General features: G+C 43.4%; 1 protein-coding gene and 1 long non-coding RNA gene across 15 annotated transcripts in view; one reads left to right on the top strand and one right to left on the bottom strand.

Moving 5' to 3' along the window:
- Positions 1-370: 370 nt before the first annotated feature.
- Positions 371-2016, bottom strand: LOC130611745 (uncharacterized). The gene is made up of 2 exons (XR_008975297.1): positions 1900-2016; positions 371-641 (listed from the first exon to the last, which is right to left on the bottom strand). It is a non-coding gene; the product is annotated as an uncharacterized LOC130611745 (long non-coding RNA).
- Positions 2017-2365: 349 nt separating this feature from the next.
- The window catches only part of PARD3 (par-3 family cell polarity regulator), a 450998-nt gene continuing 436431 nt past the window's right edge, over positions 2366-16932 (top strand). For all 14 annotated transcript variants that reach the window (XM_057432818.1, XM_057432824.1, XM_057432817.1 and 11 more), the window contains exon 1: positions 2366-2782. In XM_057432818.1, coding sequence (XP_057288801.1) covers positions 2663-2782 — 120 coding nt within the window. In that variant the 5' untranslated portion in view covers positions 2366-2662. The remainder of the gene's footprint in view (positions 2783-16932) is intronic.

The raw sequence follows: 16932 nt of genomic DNA, 5'->3' as shown, positions 1-16932 counted from the left end.
ATACCTTGTGTGCGTGTATCTAGTTGGAAAGAAACACAAATTTTAGAGGTCTCTTGTTCTTGTTAGTGCTATCATTATCGGTGAGGATCTTTAAGGTTTGGCCTTAGAGCAGCTCCTGGGATAAACTTGTTTTCTTTAAACTTAACTATTGAAGTTTGCCATTTAATGGAAAAATTATCAATTTCTTTTCTTAAACTTCTGGATTTCTTTTTTTTTTTTTTTTTTTTTCCCTCTACGAGGCTGTTAGAACAGCTGGGAAAGCTGCCAAGAAACTTGCTAAAGACAGTAAGAGCACGAATTAAATCACAGAAAAACATGAAAAACCTGTAACTGTGTCTGAACAGTGAAATAATTAGTCGACCAGGAACCAGTACCTAATAGTAAGTTTTATAGCAGTGTGTTAAAGTTCCTGATATGCAACATTATGTTTCTGCAGATAAATGCAAATGACAAGTATAATGTTGAACGTTACAAAGTCTATGTCACTGTAAAATTGCTTGTTAAAGACAGTCTTGGAACAGTCTCTGTTGACTTCACATTATTACAGTTCTTTCTGCAAGTTTTTCAGGTGATGTCCATTAGACCAAGGATTTATACCTCTGTCATCCTCTCAGTGGGTTCCCAGCTGCTCTTATGATCACCTAAAAAGTACAGAAACAGCAGGTTAATGGAAATTTTCAGGATTTTCCAGTAATAAATTTGATGAGCTATGGCCATAAAAATGTGGAGTGTTCTCAGTAGTCTCAGTCATGAGCTGTAAGCTGTTTACTACAGTTTCATGTAATTTCTGCCTTTCTGTACTCCTGCATGCTGCCTTCATTCCACACAAGAGAACACTGGGGATATGATAAAAATATAACATGGCAGATGTACTTGTTTCCTGCTTTAACAGATTTACTGTTTCTTATATAGAATTCAGACCCTTGTCTGTATTATTAGTTCAGATAACTCAGGTGGTAATAAAATTAACATCTAAACCTAGAATTATCTGTAGATCAACAGATGGATTGGTTGATCTTGTGAGTGTCCCAAAGCTTTCCAAAACTGCAATTAATAGAAAAAGTTCTACGGATTTCAATTAAATTGGATGAGATACACATGGGACCAAACTAATATAAACTATTTTCTTCACTGGAAACTGCTAGCTAGAATTCAAAGGGTTAGGGATGCCATTCTCACTTTACCCTTGACTTAACTGGGCAATAATTTCACCTTTGATGTTTTAGAAGTACCATTAATTCTGCTCCTTAACTGTGTACCTACTAAACTGCAGATAACTTTGCCATGTGTGCCAAGTTTGAAGTTCTTAAAGTTACTAATACATTTGAAACAGGAAAAAGAGTGCTCTGCCAGCTGAGACAGCTGCAGGGAGCTCCAGAGGACTCATACTGAGGTGCCCTGCGTAGCAGAAGGATGCTGATGATAATGTGCTACAATGCTAACTTGAACTTCATGTCTCTAGTACCGTTGAGGGCAGAAGAAGTTTTTCTCCCTGCCTTCCTATCCTTCAAATTCTGCCTCCACTCTGCAGTTAATTAGAATAGTTTCACCATTTCTATCCAGAAGAAATAAACGTTGTCAGGCCACAGTGAACGTCCAGTGAACTGTGCAACTCCACTGTCCTCAGTGAAATCTGTGCAAAAAATGTGAACGTATCTGTAAAATCTTTTGACAGTTTTGAGTGGGAGGTTGCTCAGCAGTCCCATAGATGCTGATGTTACTGTTGATGCTCCACTTTTCATTCTGTGCTGGTACTCTTGTGTTAGCAGACAGCCAAAGGACCACAAAGTCCATCTGATTTTGCCTGCTTACCGTGTTCCTCCACAAACATCAAGAAGGACAGCAGAAACCTTCTGTTTCCAAGAGCGCACATTCCCTTTGATACAATATCCTTCTTACCCCGTACTCACGTATTTGAGGAGGAGAGGCAGCAGGCAGCTCCCCGAGTAGGAGGACAAGCAGTACTCTTCCACACCCGAACTCATCAACAGGGGCGAGGGCCGAGGATTTTGCGGGGCTCTTTGTACCGGTTCCACCCCGTGTTCATTGCCCGGGCCTGCGGCAGGGCAAAGCGAGACCAAAGCCGCCACAGCCCCCTGCGATTGGCCCGGACATCCCCGGGCTCGAACCGGGCACCCTCCCGCCCCGCTCCGACCAAGCCCCGCGCGGGTCGTGTGGCCGCCGGGTACCGAGCCCCGTTCTCAGGGCCCGCTCCCCGGCCCGGCGCACCAGTTCCCCTTCCCCGTCCGCGCTGCCCCGCGGAGCCGGCCGGCAACTCCCGCCCCGCTGCACCGCCCCACGCCTCCGGAGCGGGGAGGCAGAGCCGCCACCGCCCCGCCCGCCGCCGCTGCGCGCCGGGGCAGGCGCCGAGCAGGTGGCCGCAGGCAGCGGGCAACGCCGCGGCATGTGAGCGGCCCCTGGCTCGCCGGTCGGCCGGGCTCCCTCGGGAAGGCAGCACCGGCCCCACTGCCTTGTGCTGCCCACCCCTTTCCGAGCCGCCCGCGGAGGCAGGGTGCCCGCGGCTGCTGCCCGGCGGCGGCCAGGGGCTGAGAGCCGCTCCCCGCCGGGGGGCGGCCGTGGTGGAGGGCGGAGAGGAGGAAGAAGAGGAGGAGGAAGGGTGCGCGAGGCCGGAGGGACGAGGGAGCCCCCCCGGCTGCGCAGGATGAAAGTCACGGTGTGTTTCGGGAGGACGCGGGTGGTCGTGCCCTGCGGGGATGGGAACATGAAAGTTTTCAGCCTGATCCAGCAAGCGGTGACCCGGTACAAGAAGGCGATCGCTAAGGTGAGGGGCGCGGGGAGAGGCGCCCGCAATCAATATGGCGCTTCCCGGAGCGGGGAGGGAAGCTGGGGGGAAAGTTCGGGCTGCCCCGCCAGGGCGATGGGAGAGGAACCGGGACCGGGGTCAGGGCGGGGGCTGGGGTTGGCAGCGGCGGAACCCTCCTTGAGCGCGGCGCCGCCGAAGACAGTCGCCGGGGGGCGGCCCCTCCGCGGCGGCCAGCGCGGCCCCAGCGCAGCTCCCCGCGGCCGCGGGCGCCTGGCGGGCCTTGGCCCTTTGTTCGCCCGTGCCTAGCGGCGAGGCGGCGGCCGCCAGGGGTGTCAGCGCTGGGGCCGCTCGAGCCCGGCTGAGAAAGCGGAGAGGAGGCCGGTGGCGCCGGGTCTGCCCCGGGGCGGGCGGTGGGGCCGAATCGCCGCGGAGGGCTGGAAATCCAGCCCCAGGCTTCCTGGCCCTCCAGGCCTGGCGGGGAGGGCGGTGGGAGGGGACCCCGCCGCAGGGGCGTCTTGCGGCGCACCGCGGGCGGGCCCCCCCGCCCCGGACGGGGGTCTGGGGAGGCCCCGCAGCAGCGCTGCCGCCCGCGAGCCTCCGCGCCTGCCCCGCTCCCGGGGGTCGGCCGGCGGGGAGCTCCGCGTGTGCTTCGAGCATCCGCGGTGCCGGGAGCGTCGGCCCGGCCCGGCCCGCGGCGAGGCTGATCCCGAGTGCCGCCTGCGCCGGCCTCTCGCAGTCCCATGTTGAAATCCCTGGCTGTGGGTGTGCAGGCAGTTGCACACTTGGTCTTCCTTCCCTCCGTCCACAGGCTACTTGTTGTTTTTTTTTTTTTCTTTGCGCTTTTTATTATTTCCACCCCCTTGTACTTTCTTCTTGTTGCAGACTTTTAAATCAACTGGTTGGTTGGGACCGTCGCAGGCTGCAAACTTAAGCAGCGCCCTTCCCTTTTGCTGTCCCTGATCCATCCAAGCAGTTGAGTGTACTTTTTCCCCTTAGTCCTTCTGACGTGCTTTACACTTCTGAACCTGAAAGTTTTGCTGTGGTAGTGCTGGGTGCCAGGCTCTCTGAAACAGACGAAATGCTGTGAACAGTGTATTGATTGGTTTGAAGTGACTCCCCAGCAAAGTTTTAAGATCGGTTTTCTCAGAAAGGATTCCAGTTGCTGGGAAGGAGGAAAAGTAACCGAGGTTCCTGTCACCTCCCCACTTGATTCCTACAGAGCATGGTTTTGGAGAGGAAAAACACAGTCTCACTGTATTTTTATTACTCCTTTTGTAACACAGTTGGGATTCTGGTTGGAAGAAGAGTAAAACGATTCACTAGGATATGGTGGTGGCTGTATACTGGCTGTTATTTATATAGGTAGTTAATGCACATGGCAATCTGCCTGCACGCAGGAGATGGTGGCCAAAAGTGCCTTTCCGGTTAAGGTAAACCAATGAGCAGTAAAGTGTGTCCCTTGGGGAAGCACGGAATACCTCATTGGGCCCTTCATTTGGGAAGTGTTTGCCAAATTTGCTCATCAGCATTACAACATTAAAGAAATTAATTATTTTGATGTGTTGTGTTCCACAACTGTGGCCAGTGTAACTCGTGCCAGTGGACTGCGTCCTGCTTTCCAGCTGTTAAATTGCATTGAGGGATGGCAATTACATTCTGCAGTTTAACGCTTGGAAGTGATTGCAGTTCTGAGCAAAGGAGAAACACGGGTCAGTTATCAGGTAAAAGCTGGTGATTGCAAATAGTGTGGGTTTGTTTAGGAAAGTGGCCCACCTGTGGAAACACAAAAAAATTACAATGTAACTCTTCTTTGAATAGCTGTTATATTTACTGAGAAGAGAATTTTCCCAGGTTCAGGCAGACTTCATCTAGCCCCTGGTCCCTAGAGCTCCCAGTCCTGGGTTTAAAATGACACAGTGGTTTTCTTTATTAGTATTTATATGGTGGTTATGCTATATGCCACTGGTATGGACTTGAGGTAGTTGCAATTACTGAGATTGTTTCTATTATATGGAAGTACTGTGGTTGAAAACACAGTAGCACAGAGTCCGTAGGCTTTCTGTGAGTGATTTATACAATCACCGTCATGTGCTACTTCTCACTTAAATTCACTGAAGTTTTTGTGTGGTTATGTTCCAGTAGTAAGAAGGTGCATCCTCAATGTCTTGTGAGTAAATTTGTAGGTCTCTTTGCTGAGTTTGCTGTAGAGTAGCACAGTAATTTTACTGTTTCAGTGACAGAATTTCATAGATAACTGTGTTTTTATAGCAGTTAGGTTTCTTTCTGCGCTGGTGTAACAGATCTTCACTTCAGAAACAGGCAAGAGAAGGGACAAAGTAATTCTTACACCGAGAGGATGAGAGTATGTGTGTGCACATACAAATGTATGATCTGACAGCTGGTATCAAGCTGACACTGAAATCTACTTCACCACCGCTGTGCTGTTGTGGAAAAAAGCATATCTGGTGGAAGATTATTCAAAATATTTGAGTTAAGTTTATGGGAAACCAGCATTTCTCATCCTGCAAAAATGTGTGTGTCTGCTGAATGCAGGAGTTCCTTCAGGAGAACTACTCGAAGCCTCTGAGAATTGAGTTGTCAGCCCTTCCCAGATTACCTCCTGCTTTGTCATGGTTTCTAGGTTGTGATTAGCAATAAGTGATCTGCACGCTGAGCACTTGCTATTGCACTACCTGTGCAACTGTGATGAGGCACCCTGGCATTGTGCTTGCAGAGTGCCAGGAGTGAGTAACTTCAAAACCTGACCTTGGTTTTCTGGCTTGGTATAATTTAGGTTTAAGAGATACAACATTAATGGAAAAAATGTTTATGGAAAATAATCCTCACAGCAGTAAGGTTTTCCTTTCCATAAAATCTTAAGGCTTGAAAAGCATATAGATAACACACCTAGTTATTTCAGTTAGTTCAGGATGCAGTTGTCTTTGATTAGGATTCATAAATCTCAAAAAATTCATTATGGATTGACACTGCTGTCAATACTGAATCATTAGGTGTGGAATAAATTCTTAGTATGACCGGCTTGAAGGTTGGTCTGTGTAGTGTGTATAGGAAATCTTTTTGTTCCTTTGCTTTTACTTCAAAAGAAGCTTTGTGTCTGAAACATGATCCATTTCTTCTGCAAGCTGTGTTTGTGGGGAATGAACAAGCAAATGAGATGCTGGCAAAGTCCACCTTGTCCAGGGAACCTGGAGTCAGCAAAAATTGATCATGCTTATTGAAACCTTGTTTGTGTGGTGGCACACTAATGATACTCTGCTTGTGCGGCTGGGATGATGCAGCCTCTGGTGCAATTTCTGAGTGAGTGTAAAGTGAGTACAGTTTGGGCAGGAGGCAACTGGCCTGGGAAATTGTGTGTTTTCCAAACCCTGTTGCTCAGGGGCTGTGCAGGTTTTGTGTTGATCTCATTCTGCTTATAGCTTCTTAGCAATTAATTTAATGATAACAAAATTGTTCACTATAACCTAGTGTTAAAATGTGGAAAACTGTTATAAAAAATGATGTCTCAAGCAGTCTTTAATAAAAAATAATTGTGCGTTCTGTAGCTTTGGTTTGATCTGCTTGTAGCTAGAGACATTTATGACTGATGATTTTCGACTAACACCATAATCTTTGTGTGCTTTATGTTTATTGGGATATTGTGTTTCACCTTTTATCTTTTCTTACAAGTATAAATAAGCATATATAAGTAATGGGTAGGGGTGTGTGTATACATATGTATAACATTTTTAGAGTTACTATGTTGTCCTTTTCTGATGTAAATGAGCATGGTAAACAAGATTATGAAAAACAGGAAATTATTGATTTACAGGAGTTGTTCAGTCTCATGTTCAGTCCCTACAGGGATTGTTTGGTCTCTATGATAGTGAAGTATGGTGTCCTGAATAATATGAGCTTGTAGTGATGTTCCTAGGCTTTATGTATAAAACTGATTTTCTGGATAAAACAAGTGAGTAACAGGTTTTCTGCTGAATTTTAAAGATTTTAGAATGACTGTTTTGAGAGACCTTTCCCATCCCCCTCACCAAATGCTGTGGGAAATTAAGTTTTCAGGAGTTTGTGATGTTGTATGGAGCAATGCTTGAATTGTTAATTAAAGAACTGTGGTACTTTAACATTTATGAAAATAGGATGTAATCCGCTTTTGGATAGCATTTAAAGGCAGTTGCTGATAAGAGACCAGAACTCAAGGAAGGTTGGCTGTGTAAGCAAAGGTGACAGGTGTCAAATGACCATTTTCTCACTTAATATGTACATTGGAAGCTTAAGCCACCCAGAATTCCACCTCTTTAGTAGGTCTGACATTCATCAGCAGGGAAGTGGGAGAGGGGAAGGCTGTATTCTCAGTGGATGTGTGAAGCTTTTCTGTACCTGATTCCATTCCTCCCCCAAGTGCCAGGTAATTCAGACTCAGACTTCTCAGATGTTTCTCTCCATCCAGAAAGGCCCAAAAAGGAACCCAAACCCCCTAGAGTCCCTCTCGCCCCTGCTGCTCAGTTAACTGTTGGTTTACTTCTGCCTGACACCACCAGGATGAAGTCTCTGGGCTCTCTCTTTAGCGTTGGCTGTGTAATATTTCAGTGATTTACCTGAGGTCAGCTGGGAGATTGCAGGTTCCCTGGAGTGGGCAGCAATTTTTTCAAGCTGGCTTTTGACCTCTTCACTGATGTTGGGCTCCCAACAGTGGCAGAGAAACCCAGCTGACAGGTAACATCACTGCTGCCATTTGGTGAAAGCTATTGACAGCAGCGGAGAGCTGCTAATTTAAGGAAGAGTAGTACTGAAATGGGTCATGATTGCTTCATGTTTAGAAAGCTGTTGTGTGATCCTGCAGGTCTGGGAGTTGGTGCTGGATATGCAAGGCTATGAATTGCATGTAGTGATTTGATTCCCTCCACTTATGGTAAACTTCCTTTTAACCTCTTCTCTCCAGCTCCCTCTGTGTTTTCAGACAAATAAATGTTTTCCTGTTGTTGTGCTCATCTGTGACTACAAGTTACCCTCGCACATTGCACAAGATGTTACAGGATGAAGGTAGGAGTGCAGCTTTGGATTGAGCATGGCAGTGCCTGTATGTGGTACCACTGTGGTGGGCTGATGGGAGCACTACCTACCTTTACCCGGATGGGATGCATCGTTGCTTTCAGTTTGGCATTATGTGGTTTCTCGGTGTTACTTAAGGGTGATCAAAGTGAAGTGTGTGTTTTTGGAAGACAGTTCACTTGCCTGGTGACTTTGCTGTACAGCAATATTATGTCTCAAGGGACCTGTGGCCTGGGAGGTGGGGAGCTGCATGATCCCTGATGTGCTCTGAGCAGGGCTTTGCTGCTGCCACTCTCTGCCAGGTCTTGCCTGTGTTCAGCCATGCATCGTACAAGGAAGGAGGTTTGTCTTTTGAAGGCCTTGAGAGCCATGCTGCAGCTGTAGCCCTGTTGCTTGAGCAAACAGGGGAAGTGCTTTTGGGGTTGTTCAGGGCTATTAAAGAGGAAGATTGACTTCTGTAGTAATGAAGAGGGGCATAAAAACTGGACAGAATGCAAGCCCTTCAACTTTGAAGGTGTTTCAGTAAAGAATATGTGTGGTACTACTGTGGTTGGCTGATGGGAGCGAGTGCATATCTTTACCTGGGTGCGATGCATCATTGCTTTCAGTTTGGCATTATGTGGTTTCTTGGTGTTACTTAAGGGTGATCAAAGTGAAGCGTGTGTTTGTGAAAGAGAGGCTTGAGAGTGATTTCCCTTTGAGTGATTGCACTGTTCAGTTGCTGTGAGCAATTCTTGTAGCTCTGAGGAGATGACTGCTGAGGAGCCTGTGAAAGCACTCAGTGCGTTTGGAGAACAGGTCCTGGAGGCAATTTGGGGTTTAGAGAGTCGCCAGCCTTTCTTCTCCTGGGCAATAGCCTTCCACCAGTGGAAAATCATCTGATTCTTGTAGCTTTTTACACATCAATTTTGGTTATAATGGTTGCAGATGTTTTAGTTCTGTTATAAAAACACCACTGGAAGTAACACTTTCTCAGTTGAACCAGACTATGACATCTTTTGGTCATGGCACATTTAATCTGGTAAAACAAGATGGAGTAAATGGGGGAGAAATGCTGGTGATGTTTGTTAGTTATATGAAATATAGTTCATGTAGTTTTAAAACAATTTCCTGGTTCTTCAAAGGAAAACAATCCTTTTCATCCAGATATAAATTGAATGGATAAAACATGCAACAATGCTGAACCAATGCTTATGTATATTGAAAATAAAGTGGAATTCTTCTAACATCAATCCAGAGTATAGCACAGATGTTCTCACTCAGAAATATTTTGTGAGCAGTAAGAAAAGAAAAAGTGGAACAAAAAGTATTAAAAAGTTCTGCAGGATACTTGAGAGCATCTGTGCTGTATTTTTTTTCTTCCTTCTTTTTAATATACATTATAGATTTTCCTTGTTTCTTTGAGGTCATTTTACTGTAATGCTCAGCAAGTCTGGTACTGAAAGACAGGTTAAAAAAACCACCAAACTACCTTTGAGCTAAGTTACATAATCAGGTGGTGCTGTTTCAAAGAATGAGAAAGAAAAAAGACATATGTAATACTTGACAAAATGACTAATATCTTTAGTGAAAGATAAAGGAGTCAAATTCTAGATTGGGGAAAAATAAATTTAGATTAACAGTGAACATTAGGGCCTTTTTGTTTTTACGAATCACATTCATTCTACCTGTTACAATACTTCAGCAGTATTTTCCTACTGGTAACCTTAGTTATTTCCTCATTTTTTCCCAGACATTCGTTAAATCAGAAATAATTTTAATAACTTTTGTTGCATTATTTGTTGCTGTTCATTTTAATCAGGTAACAGTTACATGACAGTAACTTCCGTCCTGTTTTAGTTTCTTATTGTAAAGTAATACACATTAATAACCTATTTAGTTCCTCCAAAATGGAGAAGTGTAGCCCTACTAAAAGCTCTTGGGATAGATCTCGTATGCTATGTGTCAGGGCTGGCGTCTCCAATGGAGGGGAAGAGCAATAAAGACCAAGCGTGTTCCTGCGTGAGGGGGTGCAACTCTTGCTGCTCAGGAGCAGAGATGAGCATCCCATGGAGCTGGGCCCTGGTATGCTGCTGTGTTCCTGCCAGGCAGCATGCTTGATTGCCAGAGCTCTGGTGCTGGAGCAATTGGCTGGTGTTTTCTTCCAGTTCATTGTGTCTCCAGCTCATCAGGACTTTTATGGTAACAGAGACAGGGCTGGCAGAAGGGAGATGACTGTGGGGAGAAGGGTGGTCTTCTGTAGGGGAGCTAAAAAGGATGGGATGTCCTTGGAGTCTAGTGAAATGAAAAGCTTTTGAGGTAATGATAGGCAGATGTAACTCTCCTGGTGCCTTTTCTTTCATATGAGTGGGAAACAGGAGTTTGCATGGAAGCAAGACAGTAAATGAAGTACTGAAAAATGTGAAGAGCTGAAGATAGGAAGAGGCTGGTTAACTTGGTATCCTGGAGGTGTTTAGGAAGACAATGCAAAATTGACCTCAGTGGCACAACAGATGTCACCCCAAAGGCTTTTTTTTGTAAAAAAATTATTATAGAATTTTTAAAGTATATATTTATCGTTTTATATATTTACAAATATTTATATTTATAAATATTAATAGTATAATTATAAATATATATTTTTGTATATTTAAAGAATAAATTTATTACAGAAAGCTTCCCTTTTGGGCTATAAACTTAGTGAAAGTAGTGAATCTCTGATTTGGTAGGAAAAATAGACACTATTTTGGAAAAGCAGTGTCACATTTTTGGCCATACATCCCACATTTTCTCATTCTCAGCCTACTGCTGATGCAGCGAGATTTTGAATCCTTTGCAGGAGGAGCAAGCTGGTACATCGTTAGCAGTTTTCTTTTTAAGTGGCCACATTTATAGGATTTTTGTTCCGGGTATGCATCTTTACAGGCTCAGAATGGCAATTTCAAATGTTTCTGGTGTTTGTGTTGTATTACTAATAGGAGAAAAAAAAGTTACATGGATATAAAATGTTTCAGATGGAGATAGGACTTTTTGGGAGTGCCTGTATATTTCTGTGTGTACCCACTTAGGTGTTTTCATTTGTCTGAAGAAATGTGGCCACGCTTAGTAAATGAAAAAATAGTTTCAGCTTACCCCATCTTTTTTGCATGTGCTTTCAATGTTGAGTTACTCTATCTTCCCCCTAGGCAAAGGCCACATCATGGTTTTGTTTTTTTCTTTTTTTTCTTAAACATCAGAAACAGTACCCTACTTGTGAGAAACTTGCAGAGATACACCTCTTTGTACATATAATGAGAAGAATGACTTTGTTCCAAGCTTTCGGAGTCCTTCTAAACAGGAAGGAGCAGGAGCAAAATTTAGTGGAAATTGGAAAAATTCCTTCTAGGGATGCTGGAGTGTCTCTGAGACCAAGTAGCCTGAAAGTTCTTTTGCTATAACAACTTAAATGACAGTTAAAAAAAAAAAAACCTAAAAAAATAAATGGGAAGCTTTAGAGCCTTTAGCTTCTTTAATAAACCGCTAAGTGGAATAACAAGGCTTGATTTAATTTGGGCTCTTCAAGAACCTGTTGTACCAAATATTATTTGCATTTTTTTAAGTGTGCATTTGTTTGTGCTGTCAGTTTTTCCCTTCTGCCTTCCTGTGAAGACTGCTTGCCTGCAGCTGTGAGTGCTGGGAAAGCGGCCAGCTACCAAGTACCAAAACAAGAAGAATTTAGGCAGCCAGGCTGTGATGGCCAGCCACTCCTGGCGAATGAGCCTCTGGCCTCAGCAGCTTGTGAGGATGCAGAGGGAAAGGGTTTTACCCTCCTTGAATTTGTCTCTTTCTTTTGGCAGTACCAGGCTGCTAAATGACTGCTAGCCTGAAGTGTTAGGCTTTGCTGAATGGTAAAAAATATTGTGCAATTGTAATGTTTTTGCCAGTTGGAGAGCCTGAAGTGTTAGGCTTTGCTGAATGGTAAAAAAAAATATTGTGCAATTTTAACGTTTTTGCCAGTTGGAGAGTAGTCATTCCCATACCTCCCACTTGTTCTGCTAGGTGTTTCTGCCCATCATTATACAGAGATGAGTGCTGGATAAGAGGAGTGATACCAGTGCTTTCTGAGGGAGATGAGAGGACCCTGGCCCAGCTGTGGATGTGGCTCTCCCAGGCTGACCTTTCCGCTTCTGCAGGGCTTCTGCGAGGCACATGTGAGGGGGCTTGGGGCTCAGGTGACAGTTTGGGTTCGGATTAAGGTGATGGTGTGTCCTGGCTGGCTGAAGATGCCACTACTGTTGCTGCAGTAGAGGTCTGAGATGACTGGGGATGGCGGAAAGTAAGAGCCCTGGCACAAGAGGCTCCTCTGTCCTCAGCACAGTCAAACTGAGAGTCCTGTATAATGAGCAAGTTCAGAGCATCATTTCCAAATCCTATATTTTTTTCCTGGAATTCAGAATACTAATTTGAGAAGATAGGGTGGATGTTTTCTGCTTTCACTGAGTTTTCTTAGCGGCAGTTTTTATTGCTTTGTCTAGGAGTTCGTTTTTTTTTCTTTTCCAAATGAAAAATAGCACAAATGTGGTCTGTAATAATTGGAAAATTTGGAGTCTGAAGTAAGAAATTGCAAGAAAAAGTGGGCTGGGTGAAAGAAGAGCTTTTAAATTTGGAATTGTTTGTTAGCGTAGGCTCTATGTTGTAGAACAGCCAGCAGACATGGTTTTAGATGTCTGTATCTGTATGAAGAATATTTGTATGTTTAAGTGCTGCCATTTTTTTAAAGAGCAAACTTATATTTTCTAAACTTAGCTAACCTGGGCTAAAAAGATGTTAAGCTATGTATGTAGAACAGTGTGTTTAACTTGTGATTATATTAGGCAATGAAGTAGTTTCACCCTGTTCCCAGCAATCACTCAAGAGCATAATGCTTTGGTGAACTAAACCCAGATGTTAACTGTAATCAGAAATGTTACTGTAATCAGTGTCTTATAAATCTCTTCTTTATTAGTATAGTTGTTGGAAGTAAATTCCTGATGACCCTTGTGTTGCTTTGGCATTGCCACAAAATAACTATTGTTAGCTTGAAGCCCCCTGCTAAATTGAAAGTCACAGATAATGAGTATACAGTATTGCATCTTTTGGGGTTTATGAAATATTTAGCTGAAAAGGCTCTTGGTCCTCACCCTGTCTCTGTGGTAGTAAGAAGTTTCTTTCACTGGTGGAATTCCCTACTTGGGGAATGAAAGCAGCAGGGAAGAACAGCTACCTTGTACGAAAAGCTAATTTGTGCTGAGCTAAATATTCTTTTGATATTTGAATGTGAAGTAATTAGCTTGGATGTACTGCTGTTTACCTTTCAGCATCTGGAGAAGTCTAAACAAGCTGCTGAAAGGAACTGTAACATAAATCTACTTCTGAAATATTTTTTTTTTTTTTTTATGATCATGTATTTCAGACTGGGACTAAATCTGCTTCTTGTGGTGGTGTTTTTCTGGTGCCAGTGACTCGTGAGAGGAGTGCAGAGCTAAACTATTAAGAAAAGATTTGGGCAGTGGTCTGGTGTTTTCCTGTGGGCCATATGAGTTGATCAGAAAGACCCATGTGGGAGTCCTCTTTCTAAAAAAGCTCTCAAGGTGGGCTTATTATTGCTTATGCATGGATGTTTCTCTTCTGGCATTAAAAAAATAATGTAGTGCAATGTTTACCATAGCCATCTACTCTACTTGACTGTGATTTGTAGGAAATGATCCGTTCCGTTCTCAATTACTTCCATTTCATAATTCAGCACTTGCTTGGTCTCATAGCAGGACTAAATAAAAAGAGGGATTTTTCTATTTCTTTGTTTTATGTGAATGTGATTGAACTATTCTGAGTCCTTAAATCATAATAGATAATTCTGTGAAATGTATGTCCTGTTTAATGGATGGTCCATATTTCCCTTTATTAGACTGCATATTGTTTCTGTGATTACACAGTGTGTAAAGACTGCTCTAACTTTAGCTGCCTTTGGAAGATGCTTCTGATTCAGTGTGCCAGTGTTCTGTTGCCTTTTGAAAGGCTTTATTTCCAAAGGTTGGTGGATGCCAAAAACATTATTAATAGAGATCCGTTTAGAGACACAGTGAGTACGCATTTTTTCTTGATCACTTTTGGAGATTAGAGTTGTGTGTGATACTGGGGAAAAAGGCTTTTCTGTAATTAATGTTTTAGAAGCACGCTGGTTTTCATCCAGAATTTCCCTATAGCTTTTTCCAGAATGTGTGTTGTTCCTTTTTGAGCTCGTGTGGAGTCTAATAGTTTACTTTATGTTTTGTGTTATTCTGCAGTGTAAGCTACAAGCTGAGATAGGAAGCAGAGATCTGAAATCAGTTTATAACAAGCAGCCCTTTGCAGCCTGCCTTTCACCTGATGCACTGCCCAGAAAGCCAGCCTTTGGTGAAGACCACACAGCTTCAGATTTGGAAACTGTGCCTAGATGCAATAAATAGGAGGGTCTGGTCTTTGCAGTTGCCAGTTGTGCCTTTCTCAGTATTAACAGCCAAAGGGAGTCAGCCCAGTGCTGATCATCTGCTTGCTTTATAGCTCATGAGGAGCTGTAAAATCAAACACTGAGCACAAAGGTGCCAAGATTATCTATTTTAAGTTTGTAGCTTCCCTCTCCCTTCCTCTGAATAAGTAGATGTGCAAATCCAACATGATATGTAAAGCAAACTTGTGGAGTCCTTCCTCCACCTTTTGCATCTTTATGTGTAGTTTGTTCTGCAGACCAGATCATCACACCTGCTCCCAGCCTCCTACAGAGTAGATTGCAGACTTGCAATTAAGTGCTTCTAACATCTGCTGGTTACATGCCAGGCTTTTAACTCTGATTGGCTCTATTTTTAACATGGAGGTAAGATTGTGCATACAGTTTTACTAGTTGTTAGTAAGGACCAAATGTTTTGTGTCCCTGCAGAGTAAAAAGGTTCACTAACTCGGCTGTACTTCAGAAATCAGGGTGTTTTCAGAAAAGTTTAGTGAGACTTCAGTAATATGTTGTAAACAATCGAGTGGTACTTTTTTTGTGACAACTCTTTCTTACTCCATTTTAACAAATTTTCAAGTGTGCAGGAACCTGAGGTATGGAAGGAGGTGTGTGTAGAAATGAATAGGGGAGACTATAAATGCCGTGGTCAGGATTTAAGAAAAAGTTGCAGTGTCTTTTGGTTCCTTTCCAAAACACTGGCTGAATCCAGTGGTGAAGATACAGGAAATAGTTTTATTTCACTGATGCTGTGATTTGAGAAACGAAGTGCATCAATCGGTGCCCTGCTTTTTCAAGCGTGAAGTAGGGACGCAGAGTAGGAGTGGGCTCCCTTTAATCACTGCTTTGCCAACTCAGCCCTGCATTAACTGTGAAGCTGTGTAGGGAGAACCGTGAATGCTCACCTGAGAGCAGCATCGTGTGTATTCCCCTGGCTCATTCGCTTCAAGGACCTCATTAACTGTGTTTCACAACAGTACGATGTTAATTGCAGCAAGCGGGTACTTACATAAAGTCCTTCTGTGGTTTTTCTCTGGTTCTTTGTGTTACCTTAGGAAAGAGAAAAGTACTTTGCTGTGCTGGTCGTCTGTGCTGCAGCAAAGCTGTGATGCACTCATCAGTTAGAATAGCATGCAATTCCCAAAGTAGGAGCCAAGGAGATGGCTCTCCAGTACCTTCTCCTCTTAATAGGGTAATTTCCTTTGCCACCTTCTCCCTTCAAAAACCAAATCCGCAGACAAACATCTTAGTGTGAATTTGGTAAGTGCGTAATTTTCCTCTTGGAGAGCTTGGAGAAGGGAGGCATAGGAGATTGCCGGCTGGTCCAGGACCACACAAGCAGTTAGGCACCGAGCTGGAAATAAAGTGCCGACTTGCTGACTCCTTAACTGCAAGACTATCTTTCCCCTCTAGTAAGGATGTGGTAAAATATTGCTGTATTTCATCCTTCTGCTGTCCTGTAGCAAAGCCTCTGTATGAAAAGGCATGCCACACTTTGCCAAGCTGTTGGAAAAAAAAGGTCTCTTCCTCTTTTCTAAAAGTGTGAAGTCTTGTCATGTTAAACTGCTTAATTTCTTATGTGATTTTTTTTTTTTCAGTTTATTTGTACTGAGGTTGAAACTTTCAGATAGTAGTCTGTACTTGGCAGTGAGGATGTTGATTCCAGTATTGCACCCTTGTTTAAATGTTTATGACTTTGAATGAAAGCAAAGGAAATGCTGATATTTGGCTTTAGTATAGCTATCTAAGGTAATTTATTATTTTACAACTAAGGGACACACTGAAGCCAGAAGGAGATCTGTCAGTGATATGTTTGGTTCGAATATGAGAAATTTAGAGAGAGAAGAATACTGATCCATGCTAGTGGAATTTAAACCATCCCCCCCCCCCCCGGAAGTGCTGTGCTTATAATACAGAATCGTTGTAAATAAGGTGGTTATGATCAAAAAATCTGAGATAGTAAGTGCTCTAATAGTGTTCTGCTGATGCTGGTAAGAAAGAATTGTCTTCATGTGCATGCATTCATTTTAGATTGATGGGGTTAATTGCCTTGGTCTCAACTTTGCTTGTAGACTACTGTGCTACTGATGCTGATTTAAAAGGAACTCAATGTACCAAAACTTTTTAATCCCTTCTGCATGCAGTGCTGAAGAAAGTGTGGTTTTCCCTTTTAGATGTAGGCTTTCGTGATTATAATGTCATATTCAGGGTCTCTATATTAGGGATAAAGAAACATGAAGAACTGCAATAGTGCCAGAGAGAGCAAACAGGAGAGTACTTGCTGTAGTACATATTACATAATAATTCTAAGACCTGAAAATGAGGATTTTGCAAATTATGATTCCACCCTAAACCAGCTTTTTTAAAATGGCTGGTTTGAGGTTAATAAGCAACAATTTATTCTTTTGTGTGTTAGAAAACATGCTACAGCACAACTGCCATTTATTATTACCTCTTTTGTTGAAGCCTTCAGGTTCTGTTTACAGCTGTCATAGTCATCATCTTATCTCCAGCATTTTGCAGAAATGCAGCTGGTAGACTATGCAAATGGAAGCATTTGCTAAATAATTTTAGATGACATTATAACCATTGTTCATCTTTCATCTCTAGACTTTATATTTTGAAGTGA

This window comes from Pezoporus wallicus, unplaced genomic scaffold (genome assembly GCF_028554395.1).
Source record: "Pezoporus wallicus isolate ANWC-B61680 ecotype Strahan unplaced genomic scaffold, APGP_CSIRO_Pwel_v1 scaffold_2584, whole genome shotgun sequence".
In the NCBI taxonomy this organism is placed as follows: Eukaryota; Metazoa; Chordata; class Aves; order Psittaciformes; family Psittacidae; genus Pezoporus; species Pezoporus wallicus.
The sequence above is the reverse complement of the archived record's forward strand: the minus strand, read 5'-3'. Positions and strand labels throughout refer to the sequence as shown.